Source organism: Sorex araneus, chromosome 10 (assembly GCF_027595985.1).
Source record: "Sorex araneus isolate mSorAra2 chromosome 10, mSorAra2.pri, whole genome shotgun sequence".
NCBI classification, from domain to species: Eukaryota; Metazoa; Chordata; class Mammalia; order Eulipotyphla; family Soricidae; genus Sorex; species Sorex araneus.
Window position 1 is genome coordinate 34,701,983 of NC_073311.1, and position 21,684 is coordinate 34,723,666.

The following is a 21,684-nucleotide window of genomic DNA, read 5'->3' on the forward strand; positions in this document are numbered from 1 at the left end:
TGGAAGAAATCTCCCTGGACTGAGTTGTTAAAGTACAGAAATCCAAAACCGTGCGACCGCGGTAGCGACTTCTTTTCTCTTCATAACAGGTCTGACTCAAGTGGGGTACTCCTAATAATATTGAGGTTTGTGTTGAAATATTGAATGTAACCAAAATAAGCAGAAAGTAAAGTGAAACTTACATTTACTAGGCAGGGGCCGGGTGCGGGATGGGAGGTGTACTGTGTGGGTTTTTTGGTTTTTGGTTTTTTTTTTTTTTGGTAGTGGGATATGGGCACTGGTGAAGGGATGGTTGTTTCAGCATTGTATAACTGAGACTTAAGCCTGAAAGCATTGTAATTTTCCACATGGTGATTCAATAAAATAAAATTCTTATTAAAAATAAATAAATAAATAAATAAATAAAATGACAGTTTGGTTTTTAAAAAAGATAGGCAAGCAAAGATTTTAGAAATATATGAAGGTGTCTACTATTAGAAAGAAAATAAGATTACTATTGGATATGCCAAAAACAGTAACAATAAGTCTCTCCATGAGACGTTACGGGTGCCTGCTCGAAAAAAATCAATGAGCAATGGGATGACGGTGACAGTGACAGTGACTTTTAATTTCATTTCCTACAAGGGGCATTAACAAAAGAAGTTTGTATTCCTAATATAGTTTACTGGATTTGCTTCCTGCATCCATAAATTATTTTTATTGCCTATGTTCTTACTAGTCAATAAACCTTACAATTATACACAAAAAATTTAAACTTTTCTAAACATATAAATCAACAGTTACCTACCTATATCCATTCTACAATGGCTACAATGCCAAAAAAAAAAGATTAGAATATGCTAAGGAGAACTGGAGGTTTATTCTGGTTATTGTTTTTACTTCATTTTTTCACACAATCCTCTTTAAGAGACTTTCCTAATCATTCCATTTAAATAACCATTTAAAGATGGTTGAAAATTTGTTTGATAAAAGCAAAATACTTGTCTTTGAAGTTCTTAGATTGTCTTAAAACACAAAGTTGCCATAGGACAATAGAAGGTGCTACATTAAATGCATTGCCATTGTTTAAAGTCTTCTAAGACCACATTACCTCAAGTTTAAGCATCTCCATAAGAAAGCAGAAAAAAACAAAATGATGGATGAAAGGTGTAAGACAAGATGACACAAGTACACATTTAACACATGAGAACAATGTCCAAATATGCTGGCAAATCTAGTTTCACTCACTAACAACTAAAAATGTTAAAATATTCTTTTAATAACTATTCATGCAAATACTTCATATCTTTTACAAACATTTTAGTTTCTAAAACCAAAACCAAACGTATTTATTTAAACTACAAAAAAATTCTAAAATAATTTTCATCAAAGGCCATGCCAAATATAGGTTGATTACACATTTGCTGTCTTCAGTAACATGATCTTTAAATAATACTTTTTAAAAACTTGGAGGCCTCAATTTCTAATCTATGTAATATTGTTTTTTCATTTCAAAAGCTTTAAAACAATGTATTTTCAATCTTCTAAAATACCTAAATGCAAAAAATTCTATTTACATTTAATGAAAGCAATTAACAAAGGACATATCTTATCATGTATATAATGAAGATGATGTAAGTTTAGCCCCAACTAGAAATACCAATCCAAAAGTAATCAAAGCATTCATAACTCCTTTAATTTCTTATGTTTTTCCCTGAGGCCAAAACTTCGGTGAAACAGCAATGTATAGTAATCTAGTTCTATTAAATTCTTTAAGTAATATAACTCATGAACATTTAATAATATAATTGAATTTTAATAAGTTAATAAAATACATGCAAAATATTAAAATAAAAGCAAAAGCACAAATAAATATAAACAAGCAAATAAAATGAAGTTTTTAGCAATTTTTTTACATGGACATGATATGAAAATAACTCAAAAGTATATTAAGCCATATTCAGCTACAAATATACAATCAACAATGTAGTACAAAAATACAATGTGGTAAAATTCTAAAAAAGTAACAGACTGATCAATATTGATAGCACAAATTTCCTTATAAGGCAAACATCAAACCACCTAAAATGAAGATAACACACTGGCATAAGATAAGACTTGCATTCAAATCCTAGCCTTTTAATATCAGGTGCATGAACTTCAACAAGTTGTTTAAGCTTATTGAGCCTCACATTCCTTTTACATAAAGTAAACTCAATTCTTAAGTTTCAGAGAAAGTCAAAAGAAATAAATAAGACTACATATTTAAGGTATCTGACATAGTGCCAAAGCCTTGTGGACTCAAAAAGTTAAAAGAGTTTCTTGATTTTTAGTTTTAACTATTTTCCTAGAGTCGTACAAAATACTAAACAAAATTTGAGGTCTTAACCACTGCATGCTTATTAAGTAGAGAGAAAATATTACCCTAACTTTACAAAAAATATAATATTAAATTACCAATTACTAAAGAAGAATAAATTATATTTTAAGTTATTTTCAATTACTTGAAAAAATTAATTTCATAAAAAATCTGAAATAAGTTCAGATGTAAAGATTAGCCTCAAATAGTAAAGGTCATCACTTTGTATGTGTGTATGTGAAGGGTGGTCCCACATAACACACACCCCCAAAAAAAAGGGGGAAAAAATCCAAGATGAAGAAGAACAGGGCCTCTGAGATATGTTCATCTTTCTAAGAAATATCTTCTACTATGAGAGAAAAAAAATCACTATACAACAGTTGGTCCTGTTGACATGATGGCCGTGTAGGAAGACAATAAATCCAAACCCTTTATCACTCTAGTTATAACTTTTATCTTAAAGTGATCTGATTACAAATACATTTTAATCTACAAAGTATAAATGTAAATTTATTAAAACCCTACAAAGAAAGATAATTCTTAAATAACTCACAAATGTTACACAAAATATTTTCCTCAAAATGCAAATATATACATTTCTGAACCTTGCTCAAACTGTATTTGTGTAACAATTAGCTGTATACATTCATAATTCAAGGCTAGAAAAGGTCACAGAATTACACTTTAACATAGACACATTCTAAAATTATTAGCACTGTGATTCAATTGTAGTCACCTTCTCATATTTGTTTTTAAATTTTAAAACAACATTAAAGGTATTTTTACCAAAAATATATAAAATTTCTTAAATAAGAAATATTGGTAGGGGTACTGGGAATATGGCTAAGGGTCTGATCCCTAGCACCACAAAAATAAAGCAAAACAAATACATATGCACATAAATATATATGTATATAGTCTACCAAGTGTATGTATATACTTGGCAGACAAGTAACTTTGAATCAAAAGTGATTCTTTTTGAAACACAAAACTAAAGGGTTGAATTCCCCAGGTTAAAATATTTGTATGTTAACTCTATCTGCATGGAATTGTTTTCTCACAAGATTCCTTCATGATGGACCTCTCCATGATGGAAAGAATAGACTTCATGATGTGCCATTTTGGCAGGCAGGTTAATTCAAGATGAGTCAAAGGAGGCCTTTCAGGCTCAAAAGGAATTTTGCAAGTCCCTTAACTACCTAGAAGAATAAAAATTGGGGCTCTTACCCCAAAATATGGTTATAGCTAGAAATAACCTTTTTATCTGAAAAACATAATTGTAAGTCATGACAAATATCTAATTACTGAGCAGCTAGTCTTATCATGCTAACTCCTCTTTTTGGAATCTCAGCACTCTACCCAGTTTCTTAGCTCGGGGAAATACGTATCATTCCACCCTTTCTCCATTGGATTCCTCCTGTTTCTGTGAACTCCCTTTCATATGAAATTAAAATTATGTTTCTACTACTAATCTGTCTGATACTAATTTGATTATTAAATCAATCTGGGAATCCAGAAAGTAGAGTAGACATCTTTGATTTTGGCTCTCCTTTATTACACAAAAGGAACTTTTAACTGGCTTTAATAAGTTCATAAGCCACCTTGGCATTGTTTGAAAAACTAAAAAAATATATATTTGGAGCTACAAAGGTGACTATTTAAAAAAATGTACCTAAGTGCATTTGTGTAAGATCATAAAATTTTACATGCTCATGTAAACTATACTCATAAATCCTCACCACTCTCCCTCTGAGAAGAAATAAATGATAGCAAGGATTATTATAATATCTATACATTTATCAATGCATTACTACTATAATAATGGTTTTTAAATCACCAGCTTAAAGACAAAAAAATGCAAACTGAAATATCATTAAACAACTTTTTAAACTGAAAACATGAAAAATGGAAGGCCCAGAAGGAGCTTAAAACTTGTAAGAGCAGTCATAAAAACTTATCTATTACATTTACCACAGTAAAAAGGACAAAGACTATCATTTTTAAGCAGATGTGTGTATTACATGAGTTTGTCAAGTGCTGGGATAATAAATGAGGAATAGAGAGGTCATGTAGATATCAGAGAAGGAACTGAATATGTGAAACACTGAGACTAAACGTCTTCAAATATCTCATGTGGGAAAGAGTGCAATTTATCCTGTGTAATTCCTGAGGAGAATTAGAAGCTTTATATGTGAATTACTGGGAAAGAAATTATCAGCACATAAGAGTTGCTAACATATGAGAAAATTTACAACCTGCCATGTCACAAGAATTTTGAATTATTTTTGAGAGATCTCTGGAAGGGGAGTCCTAGATAAAATTTTAGATTAGGTGATTTTTTAATTATTTTTCCAACATAAAATTCAAAAACTGATAAATGAAAATTAAGCCTACTTTGAAAGTAAGTTATATCTGGATATTTTCCAAGTAAGCATTGGTAATGCAATTAAAAAACTTAAATCGTTCTTTTACCCCTACACCAAACTGAGATAAATTACTACCGACTCACTAGTCTGGAATAAATATAACTTAAAAATCATTTCTTGACAATGTATCATTAAGAATAATTGTATGCAAAAATCTCTAATGAACAGTTTTACGAAAGCAAAAAAAAATCTTATCAGAGTGTATTATTTACAAATATGGCTCAGAAAAAATTAAAGAAAGGAAAAGAAATAATTGATAGGTCATTCCAAAATCATTCATATTCTCGCTTCAGTCAACAGTAAGCATTAAGCAAGTTATGATCAGTCACATTTAAATATACCAAACTTATTACCTCTGAGTCAGAATAGTTGGCTTGTAACTTTTTGCACTCATATTTGAGTTTTTCAGATTCTCGCTCACGTTCCAAGGTCATGTTGTCCATTAGTGTCTGAACTTGAACCAGTTCTTTCTTTAGCACAGCAACATCTTCTATACCTGGTCTCTGAAGCTGTGAAACAACACATTTTAATTAAAACTTACACTGAAGGGCTGGAAATGTAGCTCAGTGACAGAGCATATGCTACTGTACGAGGCTCTGGTACTGAATAAAAATAAAATTAAAATTACACTGAAAGCCTAAAAATACCCAGTTGTTTTTGTTTAGATTTTGGGGAGGGGGGTTTAGTTTTACTGGGGTTTGTTTTTGTTTTTGTTGTGAAGGCACACCCAGTAGCACTCAGAGATTATTCCTTGGCTCTGTACTCAGGGATCACTCTTGGAAGGGCACAGGAGATCAGATGCAATACCAGGAATCAAAACCCAGTTAGGTGTGCGCAAGGCAAACACCTTGTCTACTATAATATCTCTCCAGCCCTGAAAATACCTGTTTCTAGTGATTCTGCAAAAAAAGAAACCAAAAGGAAAATAACCTTCAATATCAATTACAGAACACCAATGATCAAAACTTTCCTATCTACCCACCAACAATCTCTCTTTCTACTCTGATATTTCAAAGTATTCAAATTAAACAGCAAAACAGAAAATTCACAATTACCTCTAGTGTTTTATTTACTTTCCTTTCCCTCAAAAACCCCACACACTCATCATTTAAAAAATCACTTGAAAAATAGTAAAGACCTCCAGTTTCTAACCTAAGAAACTAATGATATATATGAATCAGATACAAGTAAAAATAAGAGTCTGGGCTGGAGTGATAGCACAGGAGGTAGGAAATTTGCCTTGCACACGGCCGACCCCGGGTTCAATTCCCAGCGTCCCATATGGTCCCCTGAGCACCTCCAAGAGATATTCCTGAGTGCAGAGGCAGGAGTTGCAGATGTACCCCTGTGCATCACCGGGTGTGACTCAAAAACGCAAAAAAATAATAAAAAAATAAAACAAACAGAAAAAGCTTGTTGCAGACTGAGTATTATCAACTCATTGATTCATTAATTCCTATATTTATGGAGTGCTAAAGGGCAGAAAGGAATCAAGGGTATGTCCAAGGTTGTTAAGCTTGGGAGAGTATTAAAGATGTGTACATGTATACAAACATATTTACAGTGACAAAGATAATATGATGGATTGATATACAACTGTTCAATTTAAAATGAAAGCTTGAAGGCTAGAACACCATGGGGAAGCTCAGGCAACCATGGCCAGAACCAGGCAGGAGAAGGTGTGTGCTGTCTGGCCTGGGATACAACAGCTAGGGACCAAAGATGTTAAAGAAAAAAAAGAAAAGAAGGCCAGCAAGCAAGCTTGGGGAGGTTGGAGAGATAATACAGGGGTTAAGGCACTTGGCTTGCACATATTCAATCCCAAGCACCAGAATATGGCCCAAGGTCACCCAGAAGTGGTGTCTGGGCACAGAGCTAGGAGTAAGTTCTAAGCACCACTGGGTGTAGCCCAAAGCACCCCCTTCTCCCCACCCCGAAATAGAAAGAAATGAAGATCGTACAGCAGGTAAGTTGCCTTGCATGTAACGTACCATGGTTCTATCCCCACTTCTCTACATATGGTCCCCAGAGCACCACCACAGTCGCTCCTTAGAACAAAGCCAGGAATAGCCTCTGAGTGGCCAATCCACAGCCCCCAAAATAAAAGTAAAATAAAAACAAAAATTTTGGTTATTTTTTGTTTGAGGATCATAACCTGGCAATGCTCGGGGGTTACGCTCTGCTCTGCACTCAGGAATCACCCCTGGCAAACTTGGGGATCCACAAAGGATGCCAGAGAACACACCAAGGTCAGCCAGTACTCTACTGGCTGTATTCTCTCTGGCCTCCAAAACTAAATTCCTATTAAAATTATCTTAAAATCATGGGGATTTATAAAACTAACACACAAGAAAAAATCAAGATGTGAAATGCAAATATGTAAATTACTAAAAAGATTATGACAGAATCAACAAAATTCTAAAGTAATAAATTATGTATCATAAAATTCCATTTTTATTTTAAAACTACAGTTGATAGACAGATTGAGAGATAGATAAATGGATAGATACGGAGTATACATATGGAGATGGTAGAAATTGGAAATAAAATTTATTTCCTCCACTCTTTCTATTCAAGCTATTTCTTAAAAATTTTTTCATCACTATACATATTTCAATCTTTATTTAGAAAGTTCTTAAGAAACACTCCAATAAGTGCTTTCTAAATTACCAGTTCAGTCTTCAAATCTCGAATTACAGTTGCCTCTTTATTTAATTCTTCTGTCAGATGTGTCACTTTTTGTTCAGCAGCTTCTCGTAGACTCTTTTCTTCATCATATTTTGACTTTACATCTAATTATAATTATAAAAGTATTAGTCAGCTCTAGGAAAGGACATTCTTATAAATTCCTGTATATTTCAGTAAATATCAGTGCATCATTCTAATTTAAATGCACATTCTTTAGATAATCATAAAGATATACCTTGAAATTATAAAATCACACACAATGGTAAATTATTTTTGTCTACACAAATTCTACTAAACAGCATCCCAATGCAGATTTACCACAAAAATATTTACTTAAAGAAATCTATTTATAAAACATTTGTAGGCATCAGAGAGATAGTGTAGAGGTTAAGGTATTAATTATATTTGCATATGGCAGACCCTTGGAAAGGCATATGGTCATCTGAGCACCAACCAGAGATAATCCCGGAGAAGAGCCAGAGATGGTCCCTGTGCACCACTAAGTGAGGCACAACCCATCACCTCAAAATAAAAATAATAATATTTGTAGACGTGGGGCCAACCCCTGTGTCTACACACAACCCCATGTAGCCAACCCCAGCTCAAACCAGGCTGCACATGGTCCCCCAAGCACACGAGAAGTGACCTCTGAACATAGAGCCAAGAGAGGTGTAGCCCCAACTCCTCCCTTCCCTAGCAAAAAAAAAAAAAAATGGTGTCTGAGGATTAGACTCAGTGGCAGAGTCCATAACTTACATGTTTGTGGACCTAATGTAAAAAATGAAGAATAACATTTGTAGGAGCATAGGGATGGCTCAATAGCAGAGCACCTGCCTTGCAAGCATGAAGCTGTGAGTTCAATCTCAAGAACTATCTCACATGCCATGTGCAATCTTGGCAGCACCATCATCTGTGATCCCAGGAGCACAACAAAGTGTACAGCCACTGGTAAGCACAGCAATTAATTGTGCAACCCTTACCATCAAGTGTGTGTGTCACCCAGTGATGACACCAACAGCATCAAAGGGCAAGAAAGGAAAAACAAACAATAATGTACTTGATGGTACACCAACTGTTAGATCTATGACATTTAACATCTTCAAAATATAACTTTTTAACATTTAAACATAGACCAAAATAATAGTCACCTTTTTAAGAATTCAAGAATATTACAAAGAAAATCAGCCTTTTGAAGGATGGAGGAAGGTGGACAAAATAATTTTACACAAATTGTTATCTCCTAAATACTACTCATTTCTATAAAATGCTTTATCACACTAAAATATATGTCTAGAATGACCAAAAAAGGTAACAAAACTGATTTATCTGCATCTTTTCCCTTCCTATGCCAGGTATAGACACCAGATCTCATGCAAAACATGAACTTAACTGTCGAATCACCACATCCTCAGCCTGACATTGATTTACTAAGTAAAAAAATTCTTGTTAAATTTACCTGCAATTTCAGTGGCAAGTTGAGCTGCTTTCTGTTCAAATAAATCTTTCATTTGCTTAATATTAAAATTTTCTGTTTGGGCTTCTTCTAATTGCTGTTCCAAAGACTGCAGCTCTACAAACAAATTAGTTATCCAAGTACAATGTTATTACATATGCTAAATTATTATATAGATTATAATTACTACAGTAAACATGTGTCTTGCTCACAAATAAGTTCTATTATTTAAGTACAAACTGAGTAGTTTTACATTTCAAGAATTATGTGTTTTCATTCTTTTCCAGTGCACATGGAACATTTTCAAAAATAGACCATGTACTGGGCCCCAGAACATACCTCAATCGAATCGGAAAAATAGAAATTGTATCAACCATCTTTTCAGACCACGATGCGCTGAAGATAGAAGCTAACCACCCACAAATACGGAAAATCAAATCAAACACCTGGAAATTAAACAATTCCATGTTGAACAATGAGTGGGTCAAGAAGGAAATCAAGGAAGAAATCAAAAGATACTTAGAAACAAATGAGAATGAAGACACGAGCTACCAAAACCTATGGGACGCAGCTAAAGCCGTGTTAAGGGGAAAATTCATAGCTCTCCAAGCATTCCTCAGGAAGGAAGAGAGGATCCACATAGATAGCTTGACTTCACGACTCAAGACCCTAGAAAAGGACCAGAGAAAGAACCCCAAACCAGACCGAAGGAAAGAAATAATAAAAATTAGAGCAGAAATTAATGACATCGAAACCAAAAAAACAATCCGAAAGATCAATGAAACAAAGAGTTGGTTCTTTGAGAAAATAAATAAGATTGATAAACCGCTAGCAAGTCTCACAAAGAAAGAAAGAGAGAAAACTCTAATAAATCGAATCAGAAATGAAAAGGGGGACATCATAACAGAAACCAGTGAGATTCAAAAGATCATTAGAGACTACTTTGAAAGTCTTTACGCCACAAAAAAGGAGAACCTAAAAGAAATGGATGGATTCCTTGATTCCTACAATCTCCCAAGACTGAAGAAAGAAGACCTGGAATACCTGAATAGACCCATCAATGTTAAGGAAATTGAAACGGTAATCAAAAACCTCCCCAAAAACAAAAGCCCAGGCCCAGATGGTTTCACTGGCGATTTCTTCCAAACATTTAAAGAAGACCTATTGCCTGTTTTCCTCAAACTTTTCCAGGAAATTGAAAAAACAGGAACTCTCCCAAACAGTTTCTATGAAGCACATATCTCCCTAATACCAAAAGCAAACAAAGACACCACTAAGAAAGAAAATTACAGACCAATTTCCCTGATGAACACCGATGCGAAGATCCTCAACAAAATACTAGCAAATAGGATCCAACAACTCATCAAAAAGATCATACATCACGACCAAGTGGGATTCATCCCAGGGATGCAAGGATGGTTTAACATTCGGAAATCAATCAACATAATCCAGCATATCAACAAAAGTAAAGATAAAAACCATATGATCATATCAATAGATGCAGAGAAAGCATTTGACAAGATCCAACATCCTTTCATGATGAAAACCCTCGCCAAAATGGGGTTTGGAGGAACTTTCCTCAAGATAGTCGAAGCCATCTATCACAAGCCTACGGCAAGCATTATCCTCAACGGGGAAAAACTAAGGGCCTTTCCTCTGAGATCAGGCACAAGACAAGGATGCCCACTCTCACCACTCCTCTTCAATATAGTACTGGAAGTACTTGCGATAGCTATTAGACAAGAAAAAGAGATTAAGGGCATCCAGATAGGAAGGGAAGAAATCAAACTCTCACTATTTGCAGACGACATGATACTATATCTAGAGAAGCCTAAAACCTCTACTAAGAAACTCTTAGAAACAATAGACTTATACAGTAAAGTTGCAGGCTACAAAATCAATACCCAAAAATCCATGGCCTTCATATATGCAAACAATGAGGCAGAGGAAAGGGACATGAAAAAAGCAATCCCATTCACAATCGTGCCCCAGAAAATCAGGTACCTCGGAATCAGCTTAACCAAGGAAGTAAAAGACCTTTACAAAGAAAACTACATAACGCTACTCCATGAAATCAAAGAGGACATGAGGAAATGGAAACATATACCCTGCTCGTGGATAGGGAGAATCAATGTTGTCAAAATGGCAATATTCCCTAAAGCATTATACAGATTCAATGCGATCCCTATAAATATACCCATGACATTCTTCAAAGAAATGGATCAAGCAATCCTAAAATTCATATGGAATAACAAACGTCCAAGGATAGCTAAAACAATTCTTGGGAAAAAGATGATGGGAGGCATCACCATCCCCAACCTCAAACTTTACTACAAAGCAGTAACAATTAAAACAGCATGGTACTGGAACAAAGGCAGAGCCGTAGACCAATGGAACAGGGTGGAATATCCCTACACACAACCCCAAATGTATGACCATCTAATCTTTGATAAGGGAGCAAGAGATGTGAAGTGGAGCAAGGAAAGCCTCTTTAACAAATGGTGCTGGCACAACTGGACAACCACATGCAAAAAAATGGGTTTAGACCTTGACCTGACACCATGCACAAAAGTCAGATCAAAATGGATTAAAGACCTCAACATTAGACCACAAACCATAAGGTACATTGAAGACAAGGTCGGCGAAACCCTCCACGATATTGAAGATAAAGGTATCTTCAAAGGTGACACGGAACTAAGCAATCTAGTAAAAACAGAGATCAACAAATGGGACTACATTAAACTAAAAAGCTTCTGCACCGCAAGAGATACAGTGACCAGAATACAAAGACTATCCACAGAATGGGAAAGGATATTTACACAATACCCATCAGATAAGGGGTTGATATCAATGGTATATAAAGCACTGGTTGAACTCTACAAGAAGAAAACATCCAACCCCATCAAAAAATGGGGCGAAGAAATGAACAGAAACTTTACCAAGGAAGAAATACGAATGGCCAAAAGGCACATGAAAAAGTGCTCTGCATCACTAATCATCAGAGAGATGCAGATCAAAACAACTTTGAGATACCACCTCACACCACAGAGACTAGCACACATCCAAAAGAACAAAAGCAACCGCTGTTGGAGAGGATGTGGGGAGAAAGGGACCCTTCTTCACTGCTGGTGGGAATGCCGACTGGTTCAGCCCTTCTGGAAAACAATTTGGACGACTCTCAAAAAATTAGATATTGAATTCCCATTTGACCCAGCGATACCACTGCTGGGAATATATCCCAGAGAGGCAAAAAAGTACAATCGAAACAACATCTGCACATGTATGTTCATCGCAGCACTGTTTACAATAGCCAGAATCTGGAAAAAACCCGAATGCCCCAGAACGGATGACTGGTTGAGGAAACTTTGGTACATCTATACAATGGAATACTATGCAGCTGTTAGAAAAAAGGAGGTCAAGAATTTTGTAGTTAAGTGGATGGGCATGAAAAGTTTCATGCTGAGTGAAATGAGTCAGATAGAGAGAGACAGACATAGAAAGATTGCACTCATCTATGGTATATAGAATAACAGAGTGGGAGACTAACACCCAAGAACTGTAGAAATAAGTACCAGGAGGTTGACTCCATGGCTTCGAGGCTGGCCTCACGTTCCGGGGAAAGGTCAACTCAGAGAAGCGATCACCAACTACATTGTAGTCGAAGGCCATGTGGGGGAAGAGAGTTGCGGGCTGAATGAGGGCTAGAGACTGAGCACAGCGGCCACTCAACACCTTTATTGCAAACCACAACAGCTAATTAGAGAGAGAAAACAGAAGGGAATGCCTTGCCACAGTGGCAGGGTGGGGTGGGGGGGAGATGGGATTGGGGAGGGTGGGAGGGACACTGGGTTTACGGGTGGTGGAAAATGGGCACTGGTGAAGGGATGGGTTCCCGAACTTTGTATGAGGGAAATATAAGCACAAAAGTGTATAAATCTGTAACTGTACCCTCACGGTGATTCTCTAATTAAAAATAAATAAATTTAAAAAAAAAAATAAAATAAAATAAAAAATAAAAAAAAATAAAAAATAAAAAATAAAATGGTTTGAGAATAATCAACATTATAAACAAAACAATCAATAGCAATATGCAGTCAATGCTTTTAATATTTAATTCTGACACATGTAAGGGACAAGGAAGTAGTTCACAAGTTAGAGTGCATGTTTCACATGTAGGAGCCCCAGGTTCAATCCCTGGTCCTCAAGCACCACTGGAAGAGATCCTTGAGCATTAAATCAAGTGTGGGCCACCAGCACCACCAGGTGTAGCCAAAAAAAAAAAATTGAGCTTTTAGAGAAAAATTAAGTACAACAACTAATGTTAAAATATAAGTCTCACTACTCATTGAGAATTCTTTCAGTTAAAAAAAATAATTACCTCAAGTCATTATTTTATTTCAAAAGCAAAGAGTTTACCATTCTTTGATATAAATATAACTTTCCTTAAAAAACACATTAATATAACATTGTATAAGTTTATTTATAACTATGAAATAAAAAAGAAACTATTGTGATTAGAGCTAGCTGGTTAATTCATCAAATGCACAGGTTACAGAATATTCTAAGCTAGAATATGACTATTATCTTTACTGCTACAGAGTCAATAAGTATAATCACAAAATACAATTCATGCAACAGGTGTCAAGAGAAAAAAAGAAAAACGGTTTGAGGGGGAAAAAAAGAAAAGATATATACTATAATTATGTTACCTGCTGGTGAATCAGCCACCAATCCATCAGGTTTTGGCTCCTCAATAAAAAAAAGACATTGAGAAAATGCATTAAATAAAAAGACAATACAGTTATAATTGCTGGTGTTCACAAAAATCTCTAGCAACCACATTCTGTCAGGAAAGTAGCAATAGTTTACTGAAAATTAAATTGTGATCTGCTCACGTTCTTCCAGGTCTTTAAGGAACCATTAGGAAAACTAGTTTAATGATCTAACTGCAGCTCATTGGTTTCTAAGAATATTTTATCTATAAAATTATGTGCCTTATAGTAAAAATCATCTTAAATTCCATAAATTTAGTAATAAGGCTTATTTATTGTAATTATTTCATATTTATAATTATTTAGTAATAAATTATTTAGTAATAAATAATTACAACTACAAATTTTAAAGAAAATGTATCAGTAGGCAAGATGTAATCCTATAGTATTTGAAAATTTACATAAGCTTAAAAAGTTACCATAACTGAAATATTTGATATAAATTTTAAATATAGGATCTCAAATAATCTTTAAAGCAAGAGAAAAAATCAGACATTACTTTTCACAAATTTAAAAGTTAGCTGGTCATTATATCTATATTCTAAATAATTACAAATATCTTAAAGATTTTAACAAGATATCTCACACTATATCTGACTTTCCAGACATTGGATTTAGACACACTGATTATAAACTGATCAATATTCAAATTACATTTTTCTCTTAAAGAAAAGTGTTTTCCAAGGCAATTTATACTTTACACTGGAGAATTTATTTGACCTATTATCTATAAATAATCATTTCAAATATACTAATGTCTTCTCTGTTTTCAAGTACAGAGCATAATAGAATCTGTCATGTCAGCTAATGACATCTATGTAAAACAAGAATAAATGAACCATACGTACTATAGATTATTGAAAGCCTCTTTCAGTATAGTCTCAATTATAAAAGCTCAAAATAATAATGACTAATATTTGTTTTTCTTTCTAATCCAAATGACATTTTTTGGCTAACGTCAAAAGTGGCCTGACTGAGAGTCCTAATGTACTCATGAAAATTATTAATGAATTTCATAAAATTCAATATTCTGATTCTTTATATAACTTTAGTATAGAAGACAATACAATTTCAGTATAAAGTCATAGTGCTAAAACAATTTAGAATATACATTAAATGGTAAGAACTCTATAACAGAAAACAAATTTTAATCAAAAAAATTCTTTTTTAATACAATGGTAATTTCCTTTATATTTTTATGTATTATTCACATATTGCATATGTCCAGGATATGTATGTTATGCATAAATACTTTTATTTCATTTTATAAAACCTAATATACTATTAATACAACAGTTCTCCTGTTAATTAATAATATTATTATTAATAATAATAATGTTCATTACCTTCCCCCTAATAGAAACTATGAACATGTAACAGTTTTTTCCCAACAGAACATTTTAGAGATTTCCAATTTGTCACAGACAAAAATACTTCGAAGAGGTTAACTGAACTTATACTTAAGTATACTGTCAGGAAATTGAGTTAATGTAGCCTAGTATTTAAAAATATTCATAGGGAGTTCCTTTTTTGTTTTGTTTTTGGTTTGGTTTGATATTTTGATTGCGCCTAGAGGCTCTGTGCCTCTAGGCACAATCACTGATGAAAGTGCACTGTGTGGTGCCAGAGATGGAGCCCAGGCTACATGCATGCAAAGTAAGCACCTTAATCCTCCGTACTATCTCTCCAGCCCCACACAGAAAATTCTTAGCAAAGCACATGTAAAAAGTTACATTTTAGCTTTCTATAAATTTGTTTTCACACATTAGAACTACAAGGAATATAAACTTTAGGCTATTAAATACCAAAAGAAAAAAATTAGGAAGTAATATCAGACTACCTGATAAAAAAATTATAATCAGAACTGCTACTATGTAAGCTTTTTCACCGACCCAACTTAAATTAAGTCATGATTAAATCTCAGAAGGGATAAAAGCCAAACCACAAAAATTCATGGGTACACAGGTCTTCCAACTGAAAATTCTGGGACACCTTTAGGAGGAAGGCAGGCCAAGTCCCTACTCTACAGAAGCACCCACACACACTCACAACAGCTGCCATCACGCCAACAGACAAACTCTACTATTTCACAAGTAATCTCTGCAGCAATGTCAAACTACCAAAAATTCCAGGTAGAAGGGTTTTCAGAATTCTGGGTTCTTCTTGGAATGGGAATGGGCAGCCTCCCCCATCGTGTACTTCCAGAAACCCTGGAAGCCACACCAACATCCCATAACCAACACTATGTAAATGCATTGCTCTGTTGTATATCCTAGAGTTTCTGGACATCTCCAAATTCTATAAATACTGACATCCCAGTTAGGAGCACACCAGATCAGATGGGTTAGTAACACAGAAGTCAACTATGCTCAATAAGCAATAACATAGAAAGCTCAACTAACAATCAACAGCTTAGTAAACCCCCAGAGAGAGATTTAATGACTGTATGTTCAGATATAGGTATTTTTACATATTTTCTCTTACTAAAGTATTTTTTGATGATTCATTAGCCATTTAGTTGTAACAAGCAATATAAAATGAATTATTTTGTGCCTGCTAAGGGTGTAGGCTTAGAGGGTGAATGGGAAAATATGGAGGGAAGGTCCACATTCAATATTCCAACACTAATCCCTGGCAGTGGGATTAGTGCTGGAATACATAATGACTTTAAGAACTGTATTATGAACAACTTTGTAAACCATGGTGTTTAAAGAAAGGAAAAAATTTCCAGAACACATTAAATTTTTAAAAATTATAACTGATTTTTAATATGATGAAGAATAATAAAATACTTCAAGTATTTAAAAGCAATTACTTGCTGCTGTAGTCCTTGAAGCTTTTCTAATTCTTTCTTTAATTCTTCTGAGTACCATTTTTCTTCCTAAGAGGAAAAAAATTTTTTGAATCGGTAACTTTTGAAAGATTTGTCATCTAAAACACTAAAAATTAACATGTAAGTAAATAAATAAACAAATAAATAAAAATTAACCTGTTTTTATTTCTTACCTTAAGAGAAGCCTGTAGGTCTTGAACTTCTTGTCTGAGTAGAGTTATATCATCTCTAAATATATACGGAGAAAAAGAGAAATTAATAAACTAATGCTTTTTAATTAGCAACTTGTTCTTAACAAATCTTTGCTAGTGACTACATATTAATATTCCAGTTTTCTTCTAAAGATAGCTATCACTGTATCACTGTCACTGTCATCCCGTTATTCTTCGATTTACTCGAGCGAGCACCATTAACGTCTCCATTCGTCCCAACCCTGAGATTTTAGTAGCTTCTCCTTACTCATCTTTCCCAACAATTGGAGGCTCTTTCAGGATCAGGAGAATGAGGCCTGTTATTGTTATTGTTTTTGGCATATCGAGCATGCCACAGGGAGCTTACCAGGCTCTGCCGTGCAGGCGAGATAGTCTCGGTAGCTATTAACTTATAAATTTATTTGTAATTTGTTCATAAATCTTATCATTTATAGTGGAAAAATGCTTTATGATAGACATATAATAATAATGAAGTACTTAAGCAAAGAGGAAAATATCTCCAATTAACTTTCCAATATAACATAAAAATTTGAACTTATTAATAAAGACTAGAAAATATATAATTACTCCCCAACTTATCACTCTCCTCATTCACTTTGCTACAACACTACTGGATTCTATCTGTTCCTCTATTCGCAAACATTATTTCCTGTCAGAATTTTCTCACAGAACTGGTACCCTCATCTAGGAGTGAGCCTGACAAAGAATGATGACCAGATCCCTTCAGGCCCTAAAGTCAAAGAGAGATTACTTGAGCAAACACATTTAGGGCTATTCTTCTAGATAACAGGAGTTTATCTTTCCCTAGTGAACTGAACACAGCAGAAAAGAGGACTCTTGCTCAATGCCACCACCAAGGCTGCCAGGGCAGAAGACAAAACTGAAATTAGTAAACAAGAATACTCACTGATCCTATTATACAGGGAATAGGAGAACATGATTAGTTTAATGAAGAGGATGAAAAACTCTGTACCAGCAAAAGATTATCACCATGTTAAAACAAAAAAATGGGAAATTCTGGTAAAGACTGAGCCTCAAGAATGTGGGTGGAGGTAGAGAAAAAAAGCAGAGCCAGTTTCAGTTTCACCGGAATGTCAGATTGAAGTACAAACAGAATTGCCCATAAAGAGAAATGTAGAAAAGAGAAAAGGACCCCATCTATTCTAGCTAGCCATGTGTAAAGAATGCACTCATTATTCAACAGACATTGTCATTTATGCTATACTATAATTCATCAGTCTAATGGAGGAAATGTGTAATTAAGAGTAATTAACCTTTCATTCTATGAGAGAAATAAAAAAACATTAAGAAAAATCCAAAAATTTCTTAGTACCACTGTATTCAAAGAAACGACAATCAGTTAAACCTACTATAAAGATCATTATAAAAGTCATTTCTTAATATATGTAAGATCAAACTAAAATGCCATGTGCCTTCAAATAATAGTCTAGGGCTGGAGAGATAGCACAGTGATTTAGGCATTTGCTTTACATGCAGCCAAAAAAAAAAATCCAGTTCAATTCCCAGCACTATATATGTTCCCCCAAGTACCACCAGAAATGATTCCTGATCAGTGACCAGAAGTAAGACCTGAGTACAGCTGGATGTGGTACAAAAACACATATGTATGTACATAAAATGTGTGTGTGTGTATATATATATATACACATATATATGTGTGTGTGTGTATATATATATATATGTCTGTGTATGTGTGTACGCACACATGCACAGTCACAAGTTACTTCTCAATAAGCTGGGAGAAGAAAAAAAAAAACAGATGTAAAGACAGTAGCTAATCTAAAAGGGAATTTCACAGTAGAGATAAAAACTATGAGACAAAGTCTTTCATCTCTGAAAACAACCTGAAAGGTTTTTTATTTTATATTTTTTTAAAAAGAAGATAAAGATCATTTCAATTCAAATTCTGAGGCAATTGTGCTGCTCAAATTTCTTTTAAAAGTGCCACATCAACAAATTTATGATAATCTGCCTCTAAGAGAAAATCGTTTGAAGTGTATAATATACAAAAACAATATAGGGCATCTACAAATGATGATTCGACATAAAAATTTTAAGGAGAAATTGTCAAAAATATTTCGCTTACAGAAATTTACTTTAGATGTCCTCAAACATGTGGGAATAATGTATCCACAAGGACATATGCCATAACATCACTCAAAATATCCCAAATGCTCACAGTAGAATGATAAAATTTAATACAACTGTTTTTAAAAAATCACTTCAACTTCACTGATACAAAATAATCCATAAGATAAAGGAATAAAGGAAGTGAAATAATATCCTCTCTTTTATGTAACTGCAGATATATTTTCTTATATATATAGATACAAGCATATGCCTATATAGACATAGATTATTTCCTGATGTACACAAAAAATAATGGTGATGAAAAGTCAGAGGCTGGGGAAAAGGTATATTGGCAAGAAGTCAACCAACCAAATCACTATTTCACCAAATGACTATTTAAACCATTTGAACTTGGTATTTTGTATGTATCTCTACATACATTTTAAAAATCAGATCCTGGAGTCATAGCCAAAGTAAACAAGCAAGAAAAAGAAACTAAGGACCCACAAACCAAAGACACAATGACAAAATACAAAAATATTAATTTTTAAAGGCATACACAAACATGCCTTTATAGCAGTGCTATTTATAATAGCTAAGGCCTGGAAAAAAATTCAGATTCCAATGACAGGTAAATGGATGAAGGAAATGTGGCATATATACACAATGGAATACTATTTAGTTATAAAAAAGATAAAATCCTACTTCTGCTACAACTTACATGATTTAGAGGGTGCTACACTAAGTGAAATAACATAGAAGAACAAATGCTGGAAGGTGTCACTTATATGTGATAAAGAGAAAAATGAAAGAGACTGGAAAACAAGCAATGAAAACAAACTTTTGGACTCTGACAATAGAACCAAGACTATTAAGACAGAAGAAGGAGAACAGGGGAAATTAGGTAGATTAGAAATGACTTAAGGATAGAAATGGACAGTTATGACACACCGGTGATAGTGAAGATACATTGTGTTACAAAAACATAAACACCATTATAAAATAATGAAAATAAAATCTGGTCACCCAAAACTACAATCACATGATTTCAAATATGTGATGAATATTGACAGAATAAACTGTAAATTGATAGAGAACTTTGAAATATAGAGCTTTCCAAATCCACTCAAGTCTAATGAGACTGTGATCTTAAGGGTGTATCCTGCCCATCCAGCAAAGTGTGCTACAGTGTTCTATCTAGCATAGATATAATTGCAAAAAAAATGAGGGATATAGGAAAATGGGAAGAGCAGATTTAGTTAAGAAGTAAATGTGGAAAAGTATACAATTATTCTACAAGAATTGAAAAATTCATGAACAGTTTAGAACATCAAACAATTTTGCATTTGGAAAAAAATTACTATGGGGGCTGGAGCAATAGCACAGTGGGTAGGGCGTTTGCCTTACACGAGGTCGACCTGGGTTCAATTCCCAGCATCCCATATGGTCCCCTGAGCACTGCCAGGGGTAATTCCTGAGTGCAGAGCCAGGAGTGACCCCTGTGCATCGCCGGGTGTGACCCAAAAAGCAAAAAAAACAAAACAAAACAAAAAAATTACTATGGCAGTAGTAAAGGTGTAGACTAAAAGAGAGCCAAAAACAAATACTAAAAAATATTTCTGACTGAGATGATGAAACCTAAAATATAACCATGAAAATGGAAATGCTTATGACAGCAATCAAGGAGACAGAATTTAAGCACTGAAATAGATCAAATGAGGAGCTGGGGCATGTTTGCAAAAATGAGTATATCTAATTTTCTAGATATAAGAACTGGGTTATAATATAATGTATTCATTCAACAGACAATAGTAGACAGGGATCTAGTCTAGAAGAAAATATAATGAACACTGTTTTTAAGTGTCAATGGTCATATGAACCTTTTGAACATCTAAGAGAAGATGCGAGTAAACAATTTGGAAGGTAATTATAGAATTAGAGGTATTTTAGGACAAAGCTGAATGAGGAAATTATCTCAAGTAAATTATATAGCAAGAATATTTTTTTAAATGAAGAAAGAGGACCCAGAGAGATAGCTGAGAGATTCAAGTGCTTGCCTTGCATATGGCCAACCATGGTTGAATCAGAGTCAGGCATAAGTCCTGAGCACTGCTGGGTGTGACCCAGCTGGACCCACTCCCACCAAAACAAAAATCAAGAAAGATAATACCATCTCAAAAGAATAGAAGGAAAGAAAGCCACCACTGCATATTTATTTATTTATTTATTTATTTATTTGCTTTTTGGGTCACACCCAGTGATGCACAGGGGTTACTTCTGGCTCATACACTCAGGAATTACTCCTGGCGGTGCTCAGGGGACCATATGGGATGCTGGGAATCGAACCTGGGTAAGCCTACCCGCTGTGCTATTGCTCCAGCCCCAGTGTGCCATATTTTCAAGAGATGCAAATATGGCTGTCATCAAGTTCTTTCTTCTCACAAGCAAAAAAGCCACTCTTCCACTGGAATAGAACTTCTTGGCCTCTGAAATCTGAGATGGCCCTCAGATTTGTGAGTAATCCTGTGGTTAATCTGAACAACATATGTGGCGGAAATGGTGTACTAACATTTAAATCCAGATTTAGGAGGCTAGTAACTTACGCTCTTTCCTGTTAGAATGTTCTTAGACTCCAACTACTGGACTATAAATAAGTCTAAAAGGCAACACAGAAAACACAGAATGAAGGAAAACTCTGAAGCTCTTCACATAAACCCTCAGCTGTGCTCCTAGCAAACATCCAACACCTCCCAGTCATGAGTGTGCGAATGGATCAAATCTTCTGGTCTTTCTAGCAATCCTGTCTACAACACAATACAAAAGAGCCATCTTATCAACCCAAGGAACTGGAGAAGTTAAAAATTGTGATGC

At 34.4% G+C, this 21,684-nt stretch overlaps 1 protein-coding gene across 1 annotated transcript in view; it reads right to left on the reverse strand.

The window, feature by feature from the left end:
* EEA1 (early endosome antigen 1) overlaps nt 1–21,684 on the reverse strand; it is a 124,526-nt gene that overhangs the window by 64,932 nt on the left and 37,910 nt on the right. The window contains exons 4-9 of the mRNA XM_055118289.1: nt 16,684–16,738; nt 16,493–16,558; nt 13,615–13,654; nt 8,909–9,022; nt 7,435–7,556; nt 5,118–5,273 (exon numbers count right to left, since the gene is read on the reverse strand). Coding sequence (XP_054974264.1) covers nt 5,118–5,273; nt 7,435–7,556; nt 8,909–9,022; nt 13,615–13,654; nt 16,493–16,558; nt 16,684–16,738 — 553 coding nt within the window. The remainder of the gene's footprint in view (nt 1–5,117; nt 5,274–7,434; nt 7,557–8,908; nt 9,023–13,614; nt 13,655–16,492; nt 16,559–16,683; nt 16,739–21,684) is intronic.